This window comes from Aspergillus oryzae, chromosome 2, assembly GCF_000184455.2.
Source record: "Aspergillus oryzae RIB40 DNA, chromosome 2".
NCBI lineage: Eukaryota > Fungi > Ascomycota > Eurotiomycetes > Eurotiales > Aspergillaceae > Aspergillus > Aspergillus oryzae.
The window spans coordinates 4,009,783-4,035,025 of NC_036436.1; the positions used below are offsets into that span (position 1 = coordinate 4,009,783).

The 25,243-nt window shown below is 48.3% G+C and overlaps 8 protein-coding genes across 8 annotated transcripts; 4 read left to right on the plus strand and 4 right to left on the minus strand.

Annotated features, from left to right (window-relative positions):
• Nucleotides 1-975: 975 nt before the first annotated feature.
• Nucleotides 976-2,064, plus strand: AO090003000713 (uncharacterized protein; the record flags this gene model as incomplete). The annotated part of the gene is made up of 2 exons (XM_023235004.1): nt 976-1,937; nt 2,019-2,064. The coding sequence occupies 2 exons, from the start codon at nt 976-978 to the stop codon at nt 2,062-2,064; spliced, it is 1,008 nt and encodes a 335-aa protein (XP_023090066.1).
• Nucleotides 2,065-2,404: 340 nt separating this feature from the next.
• AO090003000714 (uncharacterized protein) lies at nt 2,405-2,767 on the minus strand (the record flags this gene model as incomplete). The annotated part of the gene is made up of 2 exons (XM_001819809.3): nt 2,405-2,546; nt 2,607-2,767. 2 exons carry the CDS (start codon nt 2,765-2,767, stop codon nt 2,405-2,407), a joined length of 303 nt encoding a protein of 100 aa, XP_001819861.3.
• Nucleotides 2,768-3,632: 865 nt separating this feature from the next.
• On the plus strand, nt 3,633-4,138 carry AO090003000715 (uncharacterized protein; the record flags this gene model as incomplete). The annotated part of the gene is made up of 2 exons (XM_001819810.1): nt 3,633-3,949; nt 4,015-4,138. 2 exons carry the CDS (start codon nt 3,633-3,635, stop codon nt 4,136-4,138), a joined length of 441 nt encoding a protein of 146 aa, XP_001819862.1.
• Nucleotides 4,139-4,528: 390 nt separating this feature from the next.
• Nucleotides 4,529-7,111, minus strand: AO090003000716 (uncharacterized protein; the record flags this gene model as incomplete). The annotated part of the gene is made up of 1 exon (XM_023235005.1): nt 4,529-7,111. One exon carries the CDS (start codon nt 7,109-7,111, stop codon nt 4,529-4,531), a length of 2,583 nt encoding a protein of 860 aa, XP_023090067.1.
• A 546-nt stretch (nt 7,112-7,657) lies between these two features.
• AO090003000717 (uncharacterized protein) lies at nt 7,658-8,734 on the plus strand (the record flags this gene model as incomplete). The annotated part of the gene is made up of 1 exon (XM_001819812.3): nt 7,658-8,734. One exon carries the CDS (start codon nt 7,658-7,660, stop codon nt 8,732-8,734), a length of 1,077 nt encoding a protein of 358 aa, XP_001819864.1.
• Nucleotides 8,735-9,392: 658 nt separating this feature from the next.
• On the minus strand, nt 9,393-12,998 carry atg11 (autophagy protein ATG11; the record flags this gene model as incomplete). Its single annotated transcript, XM_001819813.3, has 1 exon — nt 9,393-12,998. One exon carries the CDS (start codon nt 12,996-12,998, stop codon nt 9,393-9,395), a length of 3,606 nt encoding a protein of 1,201 aa, XP_001819865.3.
• Nucleotides 12,999-13,812: 814 nt separating this feature from the next.
• AO090003000719 (centromere protein H) lies at nt 13,813-14,701 on the plus strand (the record flags this gene model as incomplete). Its single annotated transcript, XM_023235006.1, has 2 exons — nt 13,813-13,990; nt 14,076-14,701. 2 exons carry the CDS (start codon nt 13,813-13,815, stop codon nt 14,699-14,701), a joined length of 804 nt encoding a protein of 267 aa, XP_023090068.1.
• Nucleotides 14,702-24,023: 9,322 nt separating this feature from the next.
• Nucleotides 24,024-25,076, minus strand: AO090003000720 (CCDC174 family protein; the record flags this gene model as incomplete). The annotated part of the gene is made up of 1 exon (XM_001819815.3): nt 24,024-25,076. One exon carries the CDS (start codon nt 25,074-25,076, stop codon nt 24,024-24,026), a length of 1,053 nt encoding a protein of 350 aa, XP_001819867.1.
• Between the last annotated feature and the right edge of the window lie 167 nt (nt 25,077-25,243).

Here is a 25,243-nt window from a genome sequence, read left to right on the forward strand (position 1 = left end):
CTTACACTAGGTTCGGGGTAAATACTTACTATTGACACAAAGCATGGATACATATTATTCTTGATTCTCATGACTTCCAGGAGCTATGATGTAATTGCTGTATAAGACGATGCATAAAAAGTGCATAAAAGTAGAACTAATCTCAATAATCAGATTAGAATATACTTTCGGTTGGACCCATCCATGACCCAGTCGCTATACCGAGGTTCGCCCTGAAGATTAGAACCTCTTTGGAGAAAAGCGGCGATCTCTCTCAATCTCCTCTTGCCCGCCCCCTCACTCCTTTTCTTTCTTCATCTTTCTGTTTTCTCGGGTTCCATTTGATTTGCTACCAACCGTAGCCATTCTTTATATTTCCAGGCTGGTAGTCGTTCACTTAGTTTTTTATACGGGAGTGTTGCAGACAAGTTGGTCGTCACCATGAGTACTCTCGATAGCCCCATCGCTCTTTTGAAGGCAATGGTGGTGAGGATCCCCCTCATCCTAAAGACCTTATTTCTTCATACAATTCGCTTGTCCCCCGTATCCGGAAAACAAGACCTGCGGACAGAGTTAACTGTCGCTATCATCCGCTCTTTTATTGCCTTCACGACGACGCCAGTCGGCAAACAGCAAAAAGGCAGCATGCGTGACCCAGGCATCAAGGGTCCTATGTGGATCTCGAAAGTGACATTACCTCCGCCTGAAAACGATGTACAAGAAGCCGTGTTCAAAGCGTTCGAGGATCTGAAACTGGGTGGCGAGACCTACGATATCCCAGGTGTTGTTCCTGTTGAGGCAGAGTGGACTAGTTACCGTAGTGGTGTGGACAAGAATGCGCCGCAGCCTGATATTTCGGAAGAAGACAAGTATAAGGAGTTACGGAAAGAAGCGCAATCGGATACGGTCATCCTGTACTTTCACGGAGGAGCTTACTTGTCAGTAATCCTATAGTCTCCTGTCCACGGTCCCTTGCTGATAAACTACAACAGTCTCATGGATCCCTGCACCCATCGTATTCCAGTCGCTCAGCTTTCCAAGAGGACTGGGGCGCCCATTTTGTCGGTGCGATACCGACTCGCGCCACAGCATCCCTTCCCCTCTGCGCTCGTGGATGCTTTGGTTGCGTATCTGTCTCTCATTGCCCCACCCCCTGGCTCACTCCATGAGCCCGTGCCTGCAAAGAAGATTATCTTTTCCGGCGACTCCGCCGGTGGAAATCTATGCTTAGTGCTTCTGCAGACTCTATTAACGCTTCGCCGCATCTCCCCAACTATCCGCTTCCACGGCCAAGACATCCCGATTGAATTACCCGCCGGATTAGCCATGAGCTCACCATGGTGTGATGTGACACGATCTATGCCCTCTGTCGTTAACAACGCCCTATACGACTATCTTGCACCGCCGTCCCAAGTTCCCGAGACACTCTACCAACCCCCTAGTATCCCTGCAGACACCATCTGGCCGTGTAAACCGCCGCGAGTCGACCTTTTCTCCAATGCCAACGCAGCAATCCACCCTCTAGTATCGCCTCTAGCGGCACGCAAAGAACTCTGGAAAGGCTCACCACCGATCTACATGAACATGGGCGAAGAAGGTCTCTCAGACGAAGGCCTCCTTCTAGCTCGCAAAATGTGCCAAGTTGGGGTTCCTGTCGTGGTGGAACAGTTCGAAGGCATGCCACATTGTTTCGGTCTTCTCATGGTCAAGACACCAGCCGGGAAACGCTTTTTCGATGGGATGTCTAAGTTCTGCAGTGACGCGATTGCGGGTCGGGTGGAGCCATCCAGCTGTTTGACGTACATTGGGTATAAGTTGCGGTCGGCTCGCGAGATTCCGTTGGATAAGGCTGTTTCTTTGACTGACGAGGAGGTTGATGAGCGATTGCGCAAGAGTGCTGAATGGCGGATTAAGGGCGAAGAAGAACTGCAGAAACAATATTATGAGAAGGCGAAACTGTAGGGTTTATATAAGTATATATATATATATATGTTACTATAAGCAGTAATTGGTCCTATAGCAGATGTCTAGCGTAAAAGAAAAGGTGAACGAGTCCGACAGACAGGCCAGAGGAACGAAGCCTGAACGCCTTGTCTCGTAGAGGCCAATCTCATAACGAATTAACTAGCCAAGAAAACCCCCAAGAAACCCTAATATCAAAGTCTACCTAGACATGACCAACTTAACAGAGCTGAGTACCGGCTGTAGCGCAAGGATCTATTGATTCACTCAGTAAAAGTACCATCTCACAGCAAAAGCGAAGCAACTTACCATCAACATAGTTATACGTGAGCTCGCCATCGTCCACATTGTTGTTACCCTGAGGGAAATAGTATGGCACACTACCACACTGCTTGCATCTACACATCCCAACAAAGTTAACCACTTGGCCTCAAACCACAACGCAGACATTCGCCCAGACAACTCACCCATGATCGGTAATATAATGAGCCAAGTTCTTAATCACACCGCCGTTGGTTCCCCCGGTCTTCTGCAGGAAAGCACAATAACCACCGCCATTACCAGCCTGGTTGCCAACACAGGCGATGTGCTCTCCGTTCATGTACCTGTTTGGTATATGTGAGTCTGGTGGTTGACATCTAGATGGAAAAATAGGCTGTACGTACCATCTGTTGGTATCGATATGTTGAATCACGTTGGTGAGTTGCTGAGCAGCATCAGAAGGTCCCCATAATACGCTGCACTTTGCGGAACCGCGACAGTTGATTCCGAGTTTGGCGTTGGCAGTGAGAGCACTTGCGACTATTAAGAATACTGTGGCCAACATGTTGAGAGATGTTTTGGTGGGGAGTAGATCGAAGGAGAGGGTTGGAAGATTAGTACCGAGAGTTGTGTGTTTTCTGGAGACTTGAATTACACGGTACCATAGCTGAATTTATAGAAATTCATATCTAGGCCTATACTATGTTTTAATATACTAGTGAGATATTTACTATATGACTCTAATATAGTCTTGGACACCACGAGATGAACTGTATTAGGAAAATGGTCCATAGAGCCCATATCCAGCAAGGAGGCTAAATCAAAGCATCAGCGCGATGTCACCCATGTGTGTAACATTGCCGACAACATTCAAGGATATCCTGGGTAAAGGGGACAGGAATACGAGAATCTGGGCGTCGATACTCTCCCTAGGCTGCAAAGCGGACCGCATAGGGCTTTACCGCAATAAGCTCAAATAAGCATCTTCAGCCTGATCGACTAGCCCGAACTAGAATTTGGTCCGCGTTCCCGAATGACAGGCGACGAACTAAGGACGGAAACGGCAAGGGGGATCGCCCTTTTGGGAGGGGCAGGGACCCTGCATGGGAATCATAATCATTACGAGATTCTTGGTTTTTGAGACATACTCTTGGCAGCTGAAGTCGTTGACCAAATTCCTAAACGGGTAGTTTAGAGGTGTTTTGTACTATGGATGGGGGAATTGTATAGTAGAGAGATTGTTGTTGTTACTGTGTCTTGGATGAATATGTGTAGAAGCTCTGAAATATATAAAAGGTGACTTGGTGCCACAAGAAATAGCAACCCTAACTCAGCAAGTATATCAAATCATCTACCTTCTCTAATCAGCCTATCCATACTACTACTTATTACCATTTTTTTTTTTTTTTAAAAAAATACCATAATCCACCATGTACACCCCATCTATCATCCAAGGTCTCCTCCTCGCCATCACCCTGGTGTCCTCCTCCTCAGCCAAGCTCGGAATCAACTGCCGCGGTTCAGCGAACTGCAACACCTTCGGCAACACCCAGATGGCCTTCCAGCTCAAACGCGCCATCGACGGCATTGACCCCAACCGCTGGTACAACAACGGAGAGCACATCGCCTGTGTCGGATCCGGTGCTCGCATCACCGGCAATGGCGGGTTCTGTGCATTCCTACAGAACACCGGTGGTACGAATGGTGCTGTGATCAAGAGTTTGGCTCATTATATCCCGGAACATGGGTATGTTGCTCCTTTCTCCTTATATAGGTGGAAGTTTGAGGGAGGTTACTGATATTTTGGTGTAGATGCAAGGTTTGCGGTAGTGTGCCGTATTTCTATCCTCAGGGTAATAATAATGTCGATGATGGGGAGCTTACCTTTAATTATGTGGATAATGCGTGCACGAAGGATGAAGCGAAGCTTTGCTGATGCAATGATTTAGAGAGGTGATGAGACTGTTGCTATGATGGTAGAGGACGTCTAAAATGTTCATTATTTCCTATTTCAGTGTATTGATTATACCTTAGAATGCAACAATTGAAAACAACCAACGGACGTTTGTAGATTGACACGGCCTATCTTAAAAAATAATGTGGTACTTTGTTGATAGCCTCAGAGCCCACCTTGACTGGCATTTGAGCATGGTGGTGTCATGGATATGTATGTAGTGTTGGTCTGTAGTTTATGATACATAATCTGGATCATGCTTCAATTGCAGCTATATCTGCTCCAAGACAGACGTCCTTGACATTAAATTACAAGAAGAACAAATGGCTATTCAAATACTTCACAGTCCCCAAAAACACCAGTATTTCATCGCTAGATAAATTCATCATCATCCATAGAGTCATCTTCCAAGTTGGCCATACCCCCCTGACGTACACCCGGCCCTAGATCCAATTCGGGGACAGCGATCGGAGTGGGTTTCTGAGCCGTTGTCTGTTGTTGTTTCTTAGGTGCGCTGAAGCCATATTTAGATGTCGCAAACGCAGGAAAGCCTTCTACACGAGTCCCACGTATCCGGATCTCCCCTGAAAGGTTGAGCGCTCGAGGAGGTGTATCATCCACATAGCCATCTGAGATCCCTAGGAGCTGTGTCGTGAGCCTGAAGAAAGCTACCATCACAGCCCAGAGCGGAGTCCAGATGGACGATAGGTGCAACCAGCGCCATAGCATTGTTGGAATGACGAACGGGAAGCGTGGCGCATCGGGAAGCAGACAATTTCCTTCGCATGCTTCAGCAACAAAGGGATGACAGTAGTAATCACACATCGTCGACTCAGAGAAGTACCACAGAAGCAACAGCCCGCTGCACCATCCAAGGAAAGTAGGTTGAATACGGTGTGAGCCAGGTTCACATCTCCATAAGCGTGGGAGATATGAAGCAGAGGTTAATCCATTATGGTGAGCTTTGCAGGTCTCACAGTTGTCACACGTGTGACTCGATGGAAGCTTTCCTTTCGGAGAAGCTGGTATTGCTGCAAGAGTAGCGGCGTCCCGTAAGACTTGATCTTCCAAGCCATTGAGTCCTTTCTTCACCTTATTGATATTCTCCGTTAGGGACTCCAATTTTTTATTCAGCCTGTCGAGGTCGACACCATCACTGCTACCCGAGCTTTCGAGCTCAAGTTTCTGCAGGATAGATTTTTCATACTCTGCATCGTCTTCTGCTTCAGTTTTCAGATCACTTGGCTTCTCGTCAAGGATTTGTTGGAGAGATTCGAGCGTGTCGTCACCAACGTCCAAAGAGTCCTTGTCAGCCTTGAAATCTTGCATGACAGTTTCCAACGCACTCTTCGGGAGATCAGGTTTGACCAGCGGTGGCCGCTTCTTGTCTTTCGCTTTTTCTGCTTGGTTCTCTGTCTTCTTGCCCTTCTCCTTGTCTTGCTTCTGGCTTGTGTCCACTGGCTTCACGTTTGCCATACTTTCCCTTTCCTTCTCACTTTTATCCATTTCCATTTTCCTTTCATTCTCCCTAGCCTTTTGCTTGTCATCCTCCCTCTTGCTTTCTTTCTCGGTTTCACTATTTTGTTGCGACGCAGAGCTGTTGGGCTCCTCAAAAATGGTTGGTACTCCAAGCCCAGATGGTGCTTCAAGCCCTTTATTTCCGGATGCTGGCGGTCTAAGGTTGTTCAGGCGAGGCTTTGGGAGTTCTTTCATCCGTTCAGTCATTGGCGTATCTATCCAGGCGCCAGTCACAACCGGCGTTTTGTCGTAGATCCGCCTCTCAGGGAGTTTCGAGTTTTCTGGCGTTTTGAATTCGGCTTGGTTTTGGGGTGGACTCTCCGTCCTGGATAGCTTGCGAAGAAGGTCATGCGAGTCCCTCTTGGTTGGGCTTCGTTTGCTAAATGTAGAGTTCTTGTATACCATAATTGGGGTATTCGGAATTTGACTTCCCTCACCTAAGTTCTCGTCCTTCTGCTCTGGGAAAAGCTTGGGTTTTGCATCTGTGGGAGGGATCCTGTTATACCTATTGGATGGAGGCTCCTCCAGTGCATTCCGGGTCTCCTCACTGGCTCGATCTTGAAATCCGGTATGCGAGCGCACGTCGGTCTTCAGGTTACGCGGCGAAGCTTCTTTGCGTCCTTCCTCAGTCCGTCCGGATTCGGATTCAGTGCGTCGGGTGATATTCCTAAGCCAATCCCGACGATGTGTGCCCCGGCTGCCCCAGTTGGAGGGGACGTTCAACGATGGCCTGAGATGATCTTCCTCTTCTTCCTCTTGAAATACATCCTGTTCTTCCTCATCGCGCCTTTGTAGATTCTCTGATGTCAAGGCCGCCGGCGTTCCCGCTTTGCTCAACACAGGCGACCGGTTGGCGGTAGCTCGTTTTAAACGTTGTTCGTCTTTGATATGGTCGGCCAGTTTTCGGCGGAGGGACTCGTCGCTGACCTCATTCAGAAAGTCAGCGTCTGCACTGCTAAACAGACTATTTCCTCTAGTCCTCGACCCAGAGGATGAGCGTGCATTTCGATTGTCGCGGAACCGGTTTATGGAGAAACGGAAGTCCTCTTCATCCTGATCGACCAAGCTTCCGGCGTCGTCGATCTGCCTGTATGTTTCAGCCAGCTCGTTCGGAGGGTTGGAGTCGGGGGATGTGTGGGTGAAGCTCTGTTTCCTCCGATTCGGGGTCCCCGATGCATAAGGGTCCCCCGTGACGTTTTCCGACATTGTTGGATACCGCGATACGGCTTCGAACGCACCTCGCAGGGTGCCTGATTGACTGAGGTTCCTCCGACGCCGAGCGCGAGGTTCGCCCGCAGGATTGGGTATTTGCGACGCGTCAAAACGGTCGGTGGCGTGAGAATCAAGATATGCTCGATGGAAAGGAGAGCGTTGCTGTTGCTCGTAGTTGCGACGCGACAGGCCTGTTCGCGCGGTCCTGCGGTCGGGGGTAGCCATGGTGATCAGTGGGAGGTCCCTCGGGGTATATCATTAATCCGCCCATTCACTAGTTCATAGCCAAGGTAGAGGAATGTGCCAGTGAGTGTTTGTCCAGGCAGTGAATGCAAGAGCAACGCGCGGGTATCCGATGCCCTCCCAAATCGGGTTAGCGGCGCGGAGGAATTCATGCGAAGCATGAGAATGTCAACTTCTTCCTCCTCTTCTTCTTCTTCTTCTCTTCGCCTGTCCTTATGTCTACCCGTTAAAGCTTGCCGATCAATTGCACTAAACTCTACGGTACGAGTCATGTCTCTTTACCCGTCGTCATCTGCAAGTGGATGTGATGAACAACAGCTTTACTGACCCGACATGTGACCAGATCAGATGTATTGGTCGTCCCCCCGCGCATAGCTCAATGATCTTCGAATATACGAAAACCAGTTGAATTTAAACTCGGAACGGATACCTTTCGGGCTCTAGGAACTATTACTCTGAACAACTATTTCACTAGTCCTCCCTTATATGTCTTAACCCAACCAAACTATCACAGCCACTCCATACGATATGGCCAAATCCGCAAGACGAGCCGGAAAGGCAAAGGCCTCAGTCACCCCCTCCGTATCATCATCAGGTGCTTCAACTCCAAGCTCACAACCGGGACCCCTTCCTCCGTTTACCAAAGCGCCCGCGTCTCTCCAGCCCTTCCTCGAACAGCTCTCCCCGAAGGAAGTGTACCTCGTTCACATCGACACCTCTCCCAAAGACCTCAAGACACAGACCTTTTTCGCACCCGCCGTACTCAATGTTGTGATTGCCGCTCTCTTAGCTTTCCGGACCTACATGGTCCGCAACTTCTACCCGGCACTATTGGCCCCGTTGATCGGGCTCACCAGCACGGTGGCAGTAGACACGTCAACCATGTCATGGGGTGAAATGGCAAACGTAACCCTGCGCCGAACGGGTAATATCGTGATCGACTACTTTCTAGTGACGGTATTTCTATCTTGGCCAATTGGTTTCGTCAAGGGCCCTGTCAAGTGGCGCTCCAAGATCGGCTTCCGTGATCAGGAGATCATTGTGCGCCGCAGCCAGCCCACTTTGAGCCAAGGATTGGACCGCAGTCGCTGGATCAAGGATGATGAAGAAATGAGGGACAAGATTGTCGCTGCGGTAACACCGGACCGGATCAAGAAAACGGGATACTTGCTCGTGGATGCAGACTGGAACCTTGACTACGATGCCATGATCAAGGCACACGAGCTGGTAGACAAAGCGAAGAAAGACGACGGACTGCCGTTGGATGAGTTCCGGACTGCCGTAATTGTGAACACAGACGCCGATGGCTGGTTGATCTGGCACGTTGAAGATGAGGACACGCCTGAAGGAAGAGAGCGATCGGGCCAGCGAGACCAGATCCTGGCATTTAAAGATAAACTGACGGCCATGGGTAAAGAAGATCTTTTCTTCCGTTGGGTTGAGTTAATACAGTATGAAAGCACACGGCCCGAAGGGTTTACTCCCGAGAGGCAGCAGTCAGCGATGGTGCAGGCAAAGAAACTCTTTGAAGATGAAAACGTTGATTTTGCTCGCTTTTGGGAGGAAGTCGGTGGGTTGCAGGGCTTTACTGAGCAGCTTGATTGATCTTATGGGCGTCTCGCTGTCAGTCAGTCTTTACTACTTTTCTTGTAGCTTCTACGGTTAAATTCGCATTATCAAAGCTATTGGCGTTACACGTTATCGAGGGTTGATTAGCATTATTCGGGGGAAAGCCTCTCATTTTATGAACATATCAGCGTCTATTTCAATAATCACTGTTTTGTATTTTCCCAGATAAGTACCGTGGTGTTTCCAACGGGGTTGAGTATCGTAACTCTAGATTGAAGGTGTCAAAAACGAAACATATGAGCGTATCATGTCTCAAAATTGAAGGGTATCATTCATGCAATTTCATAACGGATAAATGCGGAGAGCCGACTTTCATGGCTTCCAACTGGATCATGAAAGCTACTCACTCTTTGGTTCTGCTTGCTTATCGGCTTCCGCCCTCCAAACGATAGTCCACAGACCACAGTTTCTCCCATGGTCGGTATCGAGCAGCCTGCCGCCCGCTTGGGGTTGATCGGGATGGTGATACGGCGCCTGAATAGTCAAACCGCGAAGACAGAGGAGACCTCACACCACCAGTCTGTCGCTGCTGCCCCAATCCAAGAGCGCTTTGCGTTTGTTCCAAGCCCTATGACGGATCGTCAGCTCCTTCCAGGAGACGTAAGCGTAGAAAAAGAAAAACGGTCCGTGGAGTTCACGGGCCCTGGAGCTGGTCGCGGCGAACCTCTTCTGAAGTAGGGGCTGCCTCCCGTGGCTGTGAGCCTGCAGTTGCAGTTGTCGAGTCGGCGTCAGCTTGTCGGGCAAGATCAGTTGTTGAATCGTTGCCACGTTGTGACGGTGTTGCTGGACCTTTCTTAGAATTAGAACTGTTACGTCGACTATCCAGGCTCTTGCTTAAAGTTCGGGCAACATTGCCTCCGGCACTCGTGCGTTTCAATCGGATACTGCCCCGCGCGTCTACATGTGCTGGCGCAACAGTACTTTTGCCTAAACCTGGCGTGGCTGGTGCGCCGGGCTTTTCCTCCATGGCATCTAGAAGGTACCAGCGAAGGCCATCAGACAATTCAAAAGGATTCTCATCATCGAAGGAAGTGCCATCACTAGCCTCTCCGATTGACCGACGATCTGGATTAGCACCATTCATGGATTTCGAAAGATCCACGACTCTTTCTTCAATCTTCGTGATCCGAGCAAGCAGCCAATCCCGAGTATGGAGTTTGTGAACATCTTGCTCGCGCAAGAAGTAGTGCGGTGCCCCGACATTGAAAGCAGCCCATGATCGGATGGCCTGGTTTCTCGTTGGCAAAAACAAGGCGAGATCCCCTTCCTTGAAGGACCGGTAGGCAATCTTATCATGAGCTTCACTCTGAGTCCGATGGTATTTATCTCTGTATCCCCTCGCCTCCTTCTGCCATTTGCGAGCAAGTACCTCAATGTCCTTAACGCGCTTGACAATAGCATCGCTGAATATATCAACATCGAACTGATATAGTGATTCCATGAAAGCCATAAACCTGTCGGTTTCCTCTTGGGAGGTATCGGCGTGCATCCAGTCAAGAAGGGTCGGGTCTGGCCGTACCGATACCACTCCAGACTGGCTGAGGGATTCTGCAGTACTTGAGAGGGCAGTAACCTTAGAAGACCTTTGGACAACAATATCTCCATTTTGCCGGACGACGGTGAAACCTAATTGCTCCAGCATATGCTCCACCTTTTCAACTTGTCTGAATAGCTGCTTTGAAAGCTCTTGAGATCTAGTCCCGCAAGTCTCAACTCTACCAGCAGCGTGCTGCTCTGTTTCAGCCATGGCTTCCACCCTCTCCTTCCAAACAAGGACCTCACCCTCGGCCTTTCGAGCCTGAGCCTCTACTTCGTTTAATCTCTGGGAAAGGTCCGCCAGTTTTCGTTCTTCCTCTATGACGCGTTCTTGAAGAGCGTCGGACCCTGTCTCACCGGAGGCCAACTTAGACTGCAGGGCAATAAATTTGGAGCGTTCATCATCCAAGTCAGATGCAACATTTTCCAATCTCGTTTTCTCCTGTGCAAGTTCCTCTTTTACTAGGGACAGTTCTGAAGCGCGCATTTCTGAAGTCTTTCTTAACTCCTCGGCTTCCGACTCAAGCTGGCTTAGGCGTTCTCCAAGCTCCTTACTTTCGGCTACAGCTTTGGCAGAACTTTCTTCTGCATTCTTAGCATGAATTGACAGCCCTTCAGAAAGTACTTCGATAGCTTTGACGATGCTAGGGGTGTCCACTGGAACTGAGCCCCCGGGTGATAGGTTCATGAAAGCAGCTTGTAGGGCCTGATTGCTTTCTCGCTCACGCTCTCTTCTTTCGGATTCTTGCTTCTCAAGTTCTTCGATCCGAATACGGAGACTCTCTTCCGCATCTTTAAGGGTCTGCGTGTATGCAGTTAGGTCGGTCGCCTTCTGTATCTCTTCTTCAGCACGAGCATGAGCATCTTGTAGTTCTAGCTCAAGCTGGTGGATCCGCTCATCGGCGTCCTGTTTCTCATGCTCTCGGCTCTCCATTATTCTATCCAACTCCTCCTCGAGCTCTTCAGCCCGTATCCTACACTTTTTCATCTCACCTTCGAGGAACCTCCGTTCATCATCAAACTCCCGCTGCCGGGCTTCAAGATTTCCTATCAAGTCATTCTTCGTGGACTGCACTTCTTGTATTTTGTCAGTGTTGGATTGGCGCTCCGCGTGCGCGTCCTTTTGCAGCTTTTGAACTGTCTCTCGTTCTGCTGCCAACTCGGCTTCTAGGTGAACAATTCGCTGCACTAGCGCCTTCTCTTCTGAAGATTGGTTCGAGGACATCCGTCTTGATGAAACAGAAGACCTTCTTGAAAGCGTATCAGGATGAGGCGATGCTGGAGAGCTAGGAAAGTCGATTGAGAAATTTCCACTAGCCGGCCTCCCCATATGGCTCTGGCGATGTAGCAGGTCTTCGAGCTTCCGAATACGGCTTTCAGAGCCTTTAACTTTTTCTTCTAATTTAGACTTTTCGTCCCTCAAGCTCCGGACCATGTCATCGCTGCGAAGTAAAAGAGAGCTTCGGCTAAGGTCAAAGACACTGCCTTGCTTGAAGGCCTTTGCCCTGCGGCGTTGTAGGCGGGTAGGAGCATCTAACTCTTTATAGAGTTGTGTCAGCTCTTGGACTGGACTGGCCATACCAGGTTTAGTCTTCAGCTCCTCAATGTACGCTTCGATCTCCTTTCTACTGACTACGGGCCACTCATACTCCTGGCCTCGTAGATTGACTTCGATCCCTGGTGTAGTTGTGTCGGACATAGAAACGAAATCACCCATGTTCTTGATCCATTTTTTCCTCCGGCGTTGCTCTTCATCCTGAAATACAGACATCTCTTCCGCTAAAGTTAGGGAGTCGCTCTTCATCTTGTCACTGAACTCACGACGTCGAACAGACTCAATCAAGATAGACCCATAAACAAACGGCATGTGGAAAACCGTGTAGAGGACATCGAATGCATCGCTTTGGAAATTCAAATTGTTTATTTGAGACTGCACATCGGCAAGGCGTGACTCAATCAAAGATATCTGTCGCATGTGATTGAAAGCAGCTTTCACTGCGGCATTATATTGCCTAGCGGCTTCCTCCAAATTGGTCTGAATCTCGGCACTAACTTCCAATAGCGATGGTAGGAGGTCCTTGGTATGGCTCAGCGCAAGTCTAGAAATGTTGGCCAGCGTTTTCTGATTATTGGGCAGAGCCAAAACATGTTCATAGTCGGATTGTATCTTCCTAGATATTGTTTCCACTTCCTGTAATAGGCCCTCAACACCATCCACGCCTGCAGGGACCGCAGCATCCACCAAGTGCTGAGTGTCAGCAGCAATCCCGCCAACAGCCTTCTCCACATCTTCAACCTGTCGAGCAAAGCGCGAGGATACATCCACTGCCTCTGACCCAGCTCTATGCACTTCATCTGTGTCTAAATAATCACGTAGCGTTCCAGTTGAGTTATCCGAGCCCTTTGTTGGGGTTGACGGGCGTCCTAGGAAGGGGAAGTCCTTTCGAGCTGGGATGTTTCCCAATGTCGCAAAGGTTCGTTCCCATCCATCAAGCGCTACGTGTTGTTCCTTCAAAAGATCATTCGCCCACGTCTGTGCTTCCGTGAACCGATGTTCCAAGGTTCCCACATGAGTCTTCAGGTTCTCAAGAGCTACACTGATAGCGCGATTTATAATATCCGTCCGCTCATTACGCTCTTGTATATCCTTATGAATTAACTCGCAACGTTCCGTCAAGCCCTCGGCCCACGTACGTCTAGCCATGTAAAGATTTCGCCAGGCTTGGAGATCATTTTGGTCGGTGAGGGTATCGGGAGGGTTTTCAAGATCAAGCGGTTGTGGAGAGGGAAGCGTCGGGATGTCTTGTTCGTTGGGCTCATTAACGAATCTGCGGTCATATACGAATATCTCGTCCTGATATGGATAGCCAGTGAGCTTAAGTGTTAGTAGGAACCATATCTGGAGGAATCATACTTCAGTAGCCAATGTCTGAATCTTGACGTTCTTCCCACGAGCAGTCATCAAGATTTGTCTTTGGGATGGGATTGAGGTGTTTCGGGAAATCCATGATCGAAGTGCATCGGGACTAGCAATCAAGAATGATGGCGCCGGTTAGCATTCCCACACCAGAACCAAAGGGGATAAAGAAAGCAGGGAACACAAGGGATGGTCCGGGAACATAGATTGGAGGTGAAGCCAACTTAGATGGAGGAACCTGAACTTACGATGCGAACGACACCGGATCAGCAAGCAAATGCTCACCTGTGTGAGCGATATAGATGTGCAAAGACATCCCCACCTCACCTGCCGGACTGAGCGGCTCCAGATCTTCTTTGTGAGGTGAAGGATACCGAAGGAGAGAGATAAGGGAGTTCGTTCATATAAACGCAAGGCATCCAGGCCTGAGAGAGCTCCCCGGACCTAGACCCGTTTTGGGTGACTGACACACGCCCCCGGAACCACCCAAACAAGCCCGACTATCTCCACCGCCCGGTCGACCGTCCCGTACGCCGTGTGTCGACAAAAAAAGCTTCCTATCACGCGATGCTATTTTTGGCCGGCCACGAGGTCTCTTTTCATGGCATCTGCGAAAGCCCGTTCCCTACCTCACCTGGACCCGGGTGAGGTTTCCTTGTTGGATTTCGCAGAGGATGATCCTAGGGATGCTGTGCCTTTCTCGGACAAGGAAGCGTTGATCCTGCAACTATATCATCAACTTCAGGAACAAGAACTCGAAAAGGCACTTCTCGAACAAGGTAAATTGTCCCATGTGTATCGGAGGGTCTTTCATATATTTACTTTTTAATGTTTCCCGTGAATACAAAGACTGATGTCTCGTAGATGCCGAAATACTGTCAGGGGATAATGCCGAAGAGCAGCTGGCCACAGCAGAGCGCGAGCTTCTAGAAGCCAGAGCTACTTACACAGTCAGGCGGAAGGCACTTGGAGCTGTTCTTATGACAGACCCCACTCTCAGAGCTGTTCATCTGAAGGCCATATATCCGGCTGAACAGTATGTCTTCACTCTCTCGTTACTTGTCTCATCTACGCAAATATACTATGGCTTAGGGCTTGGCACACTCCTAACAAACTATAGAACTCTCCTTCGTCTTATCAATAGACGTGACGTGCTCTCCTTAGCACATGAGAACTTGAATACTGCGCTTAGCTCGACTCTTAAAAAGTTATCCAACGCGGAGGTGGAAAACTTGCAGCTGCATCAGAAGAACAAAGCGCTCGTCCGAGAGCTACTAGATCTAACGAAGAACGACGAATCGTGGAGGGAAGAACTGGATGATATGAGTATTAAGGAGCTACTAGAGCAAGTCAAAGCGGATCACAAAAGAAGTAAAGCGAAATGGGAAACTATGAAAAGCATTACTAGCGCTATCGTTGTCGGTAGTGGTGTGAACTGGGCTGAAGATGAAGAGCTCGTGGCTCTTGTGTTGGACGACTCTGACGATTGATGGTTTGTTGACGATAGAGTTTCTTCTGCTTCTTTTCTTTTACTTTTTATTTTTGGTTTGCCCTTTCTATCGGACAAGGCCGGGACCACTTTGAAGGCGTTGGATTGATATACCCATTTGAATACCTACCAGATTAGAAGAACAATATGATGTTGTATTAGTCGTATATTGCGGGCTATAATTATGGAGAAAGAGGTTGTTGGAGAAGAGAGATAACCTTCTCATTTATCTGTTTTTGTTTTTATTTTTTATTTTGTTTCTGTCTTTGTCTTTGTGTTTACAGATGACAGTCTGTAACCATGTCAACAAAACCAGACTGAAAAGGACGATTCTGCGAGACCCACGTGACATCATGGCGGAGCCGATGACGGCAAAGACGCATTCGTCATGCTCAGTACGATTTTTGCAAGCACCCCGAAACATGGATGAAGAAGTTTATCCAGATAACGAAATAAATTACAATAAGACTTGCCCACAGCGCTAAGATACAAGCAAAATCACAAGGCACTCCACATTTCGTCAGATGGTGAGAGCTGGAAAAAAAAAAAAAGATAAGAAGGAGAAGAAGGGGAAAAAATCTTTTTTTTTTTTCTCTTAAGGGAAAGACAAGTCCCATACTAAATATGTATGAGCATATAAAGAGCGCGTATCAAGAAGCATGGGAGAAAGAATAATCAGGTCAAAGAGGAGCCGGCGTTTCCACATGGAACCAAATTCGGTTGCCCCCTCATTATTATTAATGAGCAGATACAGTGTCTTACTTACAATACCACGATCGGCCACTGCCCCAATAATACAGATCCAGTATTTTCCGGAAAGCTGGATGGTGTTCTTTGCATGGAATGCAGTGGCATTTAATCAAGAGTGAGCAGTACTTTGTGATCTATGCAAAAGCTTACAGTACCGACTACTAGTTCATTACGATCATCTGTTTATCAAGTTTTTTTTTTTTTTTTTTTTTTTTTTTTTTTTTTTTTTTTTTCTTGCACGGCACTGAAATGATTAATCTATTTTCTTAGTACCATCTGCAGTGAAGATTGGAAGTAACTATCCGGCAATCAACACTGTCATCCACTACATGGACCCTGGAAACAAACTGACAGCCGTTTGTCCTCCGTGGTACAAATGATCCCACATCCAGAGGAGTGAAATTCCCACAAATCAGTCCCTGGAACCACTGCCCCGAAGACGAGATTGTAATACTGCTAGATTAACCGTGGGAAACGAAAAATGAAGGCAGTGGTATGATTACCGAGCACCATTGGCATCCGTCGAGTCTAACAAGTGTCGTAAGCTATGTTATGCTGGGCGTTGATGTTCTACGAGGCCTCATTGGTAGTGCTCTGGGTGTGTGGCTTTGCGTTAAAAAAAACTTACTGCTGAGCTATGTGTCTACTAGTAGCCATCTATCCCTTAAGACTACGGCCACCTCTCTCATTGGTAGGCGACTGTATGCCAGGAGAAGAGCGCTATTTAGTGTCGTTGGAAAGACTGTGCAAGGTACCTCCTCGTCGCCCGTGCACACCAATTCATTCAAGCATCCTGTTGCCCGTGCAAGGGGCCCTTGGATGTATAACCACATAGACACAGGATATTTGAGGCTAGCAGAGGCTATGATCATATTAAATTAAACGGTTCTCATGGATACGTATCCATGTCCAAACCGAATCGCCCCGGACGCAGCACATGTAACTGGCACAAGCGCCGAGGGACACAATGAATAATGAAATGATCATTAGCTTTCTTCAACAATATATCAAACAGAGAAGCGAGTCCGCAAGTAAAAATAGAGTAGAAAAAGGTACATACAGAGCAGTATAGACTAAATAATTCAGCACTGCACTGTAACCTTAAAGCATTGACTTTACTTCTAGATGGGAGGCTAATAGCACTGTTTATCAAAGAATGGATGAAAGTTACGCACAACAAGATTTATACTACCACAAGATTGTATCCAGCAATTCCCATATATTGAATCATTTAAGTCTATCCAAATTAACTATATGCAGTACAAAGCCGTGGTGAAGTCGTATCTAAATTGACTAGAAATATTGCATGGGTACGGAGTATATACATACACAATCCGGAGATTTTGCAGGATGAAAAGGTAATCACTACGAGTACTAAGAGTAGTATGGGAGGTACTGGAATACCACCTGCGACGTTACCACTGTACCGTACTACTACCACCACTGTCCATATTCCGTCAATCAATGGATACTGCGAGGTATGTATTTTACCTGAGGTAATTTATCCACATGGTGGGAAAAGTAGGTAACCTGATAGTGGCGGTGGTTGATTCATGTAATGTGACCGTCCTGTATCATACCGTACACTAGTTCGTAGTGGAGCTTTGCCTTAGCAATTCATTAACGCAAATGCGTTTCTGCCAAACTTGTCTGACCAGATGAGCTCAAAGAAACCATAGAGCCGGCACCAATTGTGTCGAAGGAAGTATCTGCAACTTCAGTAGTCCGCCCGCTCAACAAAAGGGCTGGTGTTTAAATGATGATGACAGTGTTGATCGGTTGTAGGGGCCACCGATGAATGGCCGTACATGACGTGTATGATACCATACCACCCATTCCCCGAACACACCATAGCCAGTCGCAGCCAGCCGACTTCCCTTGCTGTGCTGCCCACTTCCCCCCTTCGTAAGTGCGAGTGAGTAGGTAAGTAGTGGCCCGCCCTCCCGTCTCCCTCTTCTCTCTCCTACTACTACTACTCTCCCCTCTCCCTCTCTCTCTCACTCTACCTACTCTCCCTCACTACGCTTCCCATACAATTCTCACTTCCCCATACAAAAAAGTACTACATATCCGCATCGGTGAGTTCACTAGTAAACACTCCCACTTCTCACATTGGCCTTACACAACAAACACAATTATTTTTTTTCTTTCAAAACTGTCTGTTTTCACTATGGAGGCCTTCTTCGAATGCCGTTTCCCTTGAATTTTCGTCATGGCTTCGCGATCTCACTGTCGCGCATCTGCGACGGCAACTATATAGTTCCAGAATAATGCGTGAACCCAAACTGACTTTACTCCCCAACAGGCCAAATCTGCCGACCTCAGAACACTGCTTTTGATTTTCTTCTGAGTCAATTGTCGGGTAAGTCTCTTGTGCGCTTTTTCCTTTTCGTGTTCTGCCTTAACTTGCGCCCGCGATCGGACTTGTTTAGGGTGCGCGCTTTTACGCTCTGGCCGCACCGTACTTTTCCCACCGCGCGCGTAGTCGCATTAGTCGTACCCCGAACCTCATCTCTTTCTTTCTTCATTATCCTTCTGCTTTTTCCTTGTTCTCATTATTTCAATTTCCATTCAATTCCCGCAAACGCGCCCAAACCGCTCTTCACATTGACAATTTCTCTTGGCTTCGAACCTTCTAACAGGACTTTGCTCCACAGATCACACTCATTATGCCTAAGGAAAAGACCACACGTAAGACCAAGGGTACCCGCGTTGAGCGCAAGAAGAAGGGTATGTTCCCCGTTTATATGTCTTGAAGCGCATTGACTGATCTAGTCTGTAGACCCCAACGCACCCAAGCGTGGTCTCTCCGCGTACATGTTCTTCGCCAACGACAACCGTGAGAAGGTTCGCGAAGAGAACCCGGGCATCTCTTTCGGTAAGATACGCAAACTCGAGGTGCATCCCCGATCAGATCAGCTAACTCCCGAACAGGTCAGGTTGGCAAGATGCTCGGTGAGAAGTGGAAGGCCCTGAGCGAGGCTGACCGCCGTCCTTATGAGGATAAGGCTGCTGCCGACAAGAAGCGTTACGAAGAAGAGAAGGCGCAATACGCCGTATGAGACCCAGTCGCTTCTTGAGTGTGGACAATGCTAATGGACTTTTAATCTTAGGCTGCCGCTGAGGAGGATGAGGATGAGTCTTCTTAAAATGTTTCTTCTCCTCGTAGGTCTTGTGAATCTTGACCGACTGGCGTTTCGTGTTGTTTATTCCCGCTAATGGCCTCACTTGTATTTGTCGCCTCTTATATTTCCTTTTACTCAATGGGTTCTGGTATGGGATGACGGTGGTTTCTCCTTGCTTTTCTGTTCATGAAGGATCTTCAATGGGACATGTTTACTGTATGGACTGGCGGCTTTAGGACGAATTTGACTTAACTCGAGGGAGCCCGGCGCTGTATTCCAGATCGGCGGGAGAACCTTGTTTTGAGTATCTATGGTGAAATATGAATTGAAGCTGTTGAGGCAAGCAAATCTGCTGTACACTAGCCTAATCAACCGCATCCTTACCTTTCTCTGTTTATCGCCCCAGCGGGTCTGCGTGCTATAATGAACATAAAGTTTATACCAGGTATGATAGATGAGAAACAAGAACTCAAGTGAATTAATTTCTCTAAGGCTTGTGTTGGTGTTGGAGCTGTCGAATTGCGAGGGAGCTCTCCAGCAACATCTGGCCCAAGCTCCAGCGGTGACGCGGGGGTAAACTTGTTTACGTGTTGGACGCGCGCGTCTTCCGTACTTCCGATATCTCCGATAGTCGCCTTGGTGCCTGAAATCGTAGAGCCCGTCGCAAGTTGCCACCAGTTCAGTGTCTAGACTCTTATAGATACTTAAAGTCCCCAATTTCCCCTCTTGATTTGGTCAACTAGTACCTACTAATATTCTGACACAATACATCCTGCTTACGCCACGAGTTTAGAGATATGCAGTCTTGAGCAATATCATCCAAACAGAAGCCGCCAACATGGCCAAGTAGAGATGTACATACATACGCTAGGGCACACACCTATTTTCCGTACGCAGCTGTGCTCGTTCCGGCACTTATGCATCACGCTGCTATTTTCTGACTGGGCTGTTGGTGGACGTTTGAGGGTCATGAATATCCGTCAGGCAGAAATCACATATGATTCAACGTGTTTGCTATACTAACCACCTAGATGCGATAGGCTTTGTCTACTAAAACTCTAGAGCTGTGTGTCTGCCCAAGAAGACTTGCCGAACACCCTGTGGTGCGTGGATCAATTCTAACTGTACATAGCCCAAATGAGAGGAAGGGTCAAAGGGCGGGGAGCGTACCTAATGCTCTACATCGCAGTTGCAGTCCGTATCGGCACCTGACGACTGCTGAACACTATTTGCACAATGTTGAGATTCTCTATGAAGGCGCTGGCCTAAACTTTTAGGGCAAGCTTGGTCTCCCTGGAACATGGTAAAACATCAAGAAACAAAGGTTTCAGATATTCACGGCTTGGTGCCTCTGAATCCTGAACGTCTCCGGCAATCCCTGGAGCTTTATTGTTCGCCTTCCTACCAAGAAGGTCGGTCCTCCGGGGGACCAGGTATCACTGCTCAGTCTGGGTCGTAGTGGAACTAGCCTATCTATACCTGTCAAGGGCCGAGAAGGCGACTTAGCGTTGTATAAGCAAGATAACAGCCCGTTCCTAGCCATAGGTTTGGCATACAAACTCATAAGTTCACGACGGAGAGTGGGCCTTCGACTGACATGTGAAGAATATTAGTAGTTCTTCTCCCGTGTTCAAAGATAGCAGCTCATACGTGGTTTAAATGACGGAGAAGATGGATGAGCCGAGATGGTCCACCTACTAAGTCCGTTTGCCTGCCAGCCGGTACTATAATCATGGATAGATATACACGCTTTACTTTGATCGAAGAAAGGGTTCGTCCGAGTCAACGATTGTCTCGTGACCCGGTTGGTCAGTGACACGGGATTTCCTACCCGTTAACGTGACTCCATCAAATCCTTCTTCTTTCTTGCTGCATGTCAGCCACCGGAAATGGTCTTACTTGTCTTCCGCCTTCCCGATGCCCGGCTTTTGCTGTCGTTTCATTGTCCCTGGGGTTTTCTTCAGCCAAGGATTAATCGTTTCTCCCTTCGAACGGGAATGAATTCTTTTTGCTGAACGGTGACAAGCTGTGTGTGGGGGTTAGTTGCACTGTCAGTCTGTCCAGCCTGTCCATCACCGCTCAATGGCGCCAGTGCAGCTCCGCTCCTCGTTTATTGGCTTTGTCCCTTCTCCGCTATGGACACGTCAACGATCCCAAGTCAGTTAGACACTTGGAGGGCAAATACCCTATGCGTTTCAAGCCATGGTCAGCATGAGAGCCGCAAGTGAGGGTCATGGATGGCTTGGTGTTTATAGGGCTTGTTCCATTGACTATCGGGTTCGATCTTTGCCCCACTTGACGGCATTCTTGACCCGCATTTCTTCTCTCGACAGATGATTGTTTAATTGATGAGTTATCTGATTTCCCTTGGGTTCTACAAGAAATTGATTTTTGAAAATATCCCTGGCTGTGAAAGACTTGATGGTCTCTTTTTCTCCTTCCTATCACTCAAGGGGTCAATCCGGGGGAGCACTAACCCATTAGTCTCTCAGTGCGTGCGTCTTCAGTCGATACGATGCATGCGGATCGCACAACACTCTCGTCGAACGCCCTCATTGCATTATTCTACGACTGAGTTGTCGTCGGGTCACCCCTCCACAGCGAAATCTGTTCCGACTTACCCTTATGAGCAGGCTTATTTAGCTTTAACCTTCTTCTTCCCAATTCTTTCTTTCTTTATTTTTTACCCTTTCTTGTCCAATATATGATCGCTGGCAGGGTTATCTCCGTACCCTTTTTACGTCCGTGCTACTTCCATCCTATACCTCACCGACTATCATATAACACCCCCATCCGCTCCCCATCTACTGTTCAAGTACCACGCAAGGGTCTTATATATCTATTGTATGTGTATGTATATGTATGGCTCATTAGAGGTAAACGTCCATTATGGCCCTGCGTACTTCCGCCGATAACGCAGAGGACGTGGCCGCTGGCTTCCGTGAATTTCGTGAGCATCTCCCCGGGCATGAAGCGGAAATCACGGGCCTTATTGCGGATCTTTTTGCCATCAGTTCAGCTTTGAAGAGGTTGGATAACCTGACCAACGATCGTCGTCATCAGCATAACCTGGCCATCGTGCAACCGGACCTAGAATTAGTGCGTACTAGTTTGAAGATCACACTCGAGGATATCGTCGATTTCTTTGGCGATCTCGAGGTGCGCAGAGGCTCTGCTCGAGATGTCTATCGTCGAACCTGGATTGAACTATGTGAGTTCTTCCGGGACGAGGGGAAGGACTCACCCCCCACGCGATTAGCCAGGTACAAGACGTATTTGAATGAATTGGAGGATCATATGACCGAGTATGCCATTCCACTTTAACGCATTGCCACTAATGTACTGTGTTCATACTCATTTCTCTGGTTGAACAGCAAGTTCCCTGATCCCTCGTTCATGGCTAGCCTTCGCACCGGTCTGAAGGGATTGCTAGCCCAGCAATGCAGTCGATTGCCACACCAACTGGGCAGCATGTCTCTTAGTACACCGTCCTCTCCTAGTAGCCATAGCACTGAACCTGGCAGCCCGGTTAGCGACCGTCGGCCTCGCAATAGAAGGTCTTACGAGCGAGCAAGACCCTCTCATTCGTCTCCGCACTCACCTCTTTCCCCCGCGTCTGGAAATTTCTCAGACGTCCCACCATCGGCCCCGGATGCACCAGGATCCCCTTTCACTAGTTCGGCCACGAGCCACTCTCTAGGTTCCAATACCATCAGTGACCATTGGGCGAAGAGTGTATTCAAAGAAGCGCGTGCAACGACTCGGATTCCATATGTTGGAGAAAGGTAAGGAGCTATAGCACAACCAAAGAACACCTGGGCTGATACTTCCTTAGTTCTAAATGTCTTGGTGACGTTACTCCTGGAGTAAAGCGATGGCTCAACGAGACGGGGTTCGAGGAGCTCTTTCAATTGTACACGCTCAAAACCTTTTACTCTTCCATACCTTCTGCTAACATGCTACAGAGCCTTTAACGGTGATTCGGACTTACGTGTGTATTTGTATGTACGAGAAGATGACCACCGAGCGCGCATCGTGTGCAAAACCTTTCGCTCGCCCCGTTCCAGCGACTACCACTGCCTCCCTCTGAATATGTTGGAGATTGTCCGTGTTGGCTCCTGTCTGCAGCTGTGCCGAAGGCGCCGTGGCGGCCAGGAACTTGTTTTATGGGCTAATCTCAAGTTCAGTACACTTGAGCGTGCGTATCACTTTTCCGTCCCTACTCTTTTTTTTTTTTTTTTTTTTTTTTTTTTTTTGGAAACAGCACTGAATAATCGAACAGATATGGTACTGTTTTTCTGCACGTTCCTGGCTCTTCGCTCTCAGGACTGTGGCCGACCAGTGGATCGCATCCGTGATTATGAGTTAGATGATGAAGAAGAGCTGTTTGGAGGGTAGGGGCATTTTCAATAACAAGCTAAGTGGATAGTATATTGACCGAGGTGTTATAGGCCTATTGTTGACGACAATTTTCTCCATGCGCTACGCATATACAAAGACCGAACATCTGGTGCAATAAGACTCCAGGCATCAGTACATAAAGGGGAAATGAAACGGTGGGATCCCCAGGGATGAGATGAAAGTGGGCCTTTTGCTGACTGGTAGTTGATATAGTGCTCCAGTTTGGACAGCATTCATCACGAATCACATTGGCACACGAGGTTGGATCCGTCAAGCTGATTCGAGAGTTGTTCTACTACGTGAACTTCATCGGACAATTTTCACATTTGATCATTACGACCCACCACGCACGTCCAGAGGAGAGCATATAATCAAGTTTTCGAATCGCTCTGGTTGGTCACTTTATTTCTTCATTCTTTCGTTTTTTGATGCTCCATGATGATACCTACCGTATACTGATTCCGGTTTCTCAGATGCCGAAGGATTCATGCAAACTATTGCCGAACTCGCGGGCCGCTGACTTCGTCTTACGATTTCCCCATATCATTTTCTATTCCATGAGCCAACAACGCACTAAACAGATATAAAAAGGGGGGACATATGAATAAACAAAAGCAGGAAAAACAGAGAATCTCCTTAATGACGCCCAACGTCTTCTGACGCTGTTATATTATCCTAATTATCGAACAATCACGAATAATGACTTATGCTTACGAGTTCATGAGCTAATGAAGCTAACCGGGTGGTATTCTGGTATTCTACTACTACTACTACTACTACTACTACCAAAAAAAAAAGGTCGCCCTGCCACTCCTTGATGGCGTGATTAGGGTCTGAATTCAGCTGGCTGATTGTCGCCCGCGCAAGACATCGTTTTTTTGGGGAACTACTATTCTGAACTTGCAGGTTTTCCAGCAAGAAATTGATTGCTCAATGTCTTTTTAGAAATCACAATATATACTAGAAGAAATGAACATCATGATCTAGTAAAGCAAAAGGGGTATCTTAAAAAACTTAGAGCATAATGCATAATATACAGGGAATACATCAAACACCAACGTCTCCCAGCTTAGCAAGGAACATCTCCGCCTGCCTCTTTGACCGTAACTCTCCAATTTTCTTCCTCCGTTCATCCTTAACCCGCTCTCGCTCTGCCTTTCTCTCTCGGCGGATTTCCCGTTCACGCTGGGTTTCATCTCGCGCGTTCATAAGCTCCTCCATCTGCTGCCGGCGCACATTTTCATCCTTGGAGAAGGCATAGAATCCGGTGCCCCGGTTCCGGACCTCCGCGTCCGCGTCATAATGCGTCTCTTCCGGAGTAGGCGACCGATCTCTCCGCTTAGCCAAATACGACATCTGCGCCGCCAAACCGGCATCAGGATTGAACGCCTCAGCCTGCACAGCAGCGCCATAGATCAGATTGGCCGGCCGAGAAGGCCGCCAACGTTCCTTCGCGTCACCCCGTTCACTCTCTTCCTCCTTCAACCGGGCCGCATGAGCTGCTTCGGCTCTGGTCCCCCGACGAGTCCGGCCAAGCTCATCCTCATAGGAGACAATCGATGCATTCCCATCATCTTCCTCATCTTCCTCTTCGCCCTCACTCCCAGAACCCTTCCCTCGCTGCGCATCTGCCCATTTCTGGTCAAAATCCACCAGCCCCTCTTTTTCCCGCCGCCGTAGTCGCGCGAGATACTCGTCCTGTGTTTCTTCTTCCGAGTCGCTCCCGGCTGCCAGGTACATCCCCTTCTTGAGGTCCTCGTACATCCGCGCCTTCTCCTCCATTCGCCGCTTGGAGCGGTGAAGCGTGGCGGTGTCTACGCCCCCAATGTCTTGGGATCGCTGGTGTGTTTGGTGAGTGTCATCGTCGCGGAGGTCAGCGGCGGCACGTTTCTGGGCGCCTTTGTTGGGGCGCGCGAAGATGTCTGATTTGTTGGTTTTGGATGGTCGGGGTCGGCCGCGGGTAGAGGTGTCGGCGTCTTTGTTGATGAGGGAGGATAGGGCTGTCGTGAAGGCGAGCGTAGAGGAGGAAGGGGCATTGGATTGAGATTGCGAGGCTAATTTGGAGCGGGGGATGCCGTATAGTGAATTTGGATTCGACATTATGGAGGATTGTTGGAGATGTTGGAGTAAGAGTATTGAGGTTTTGAAGGTACAGGAATGGCCGTAATCGATAAGACGTGATTGACCTAAAATGGACTAAGTGGGAATAGGCAGGTATGACTAAGGTCCATAGATGGCCCCGCGGAAACCCCTCCAGACTTGTCCTT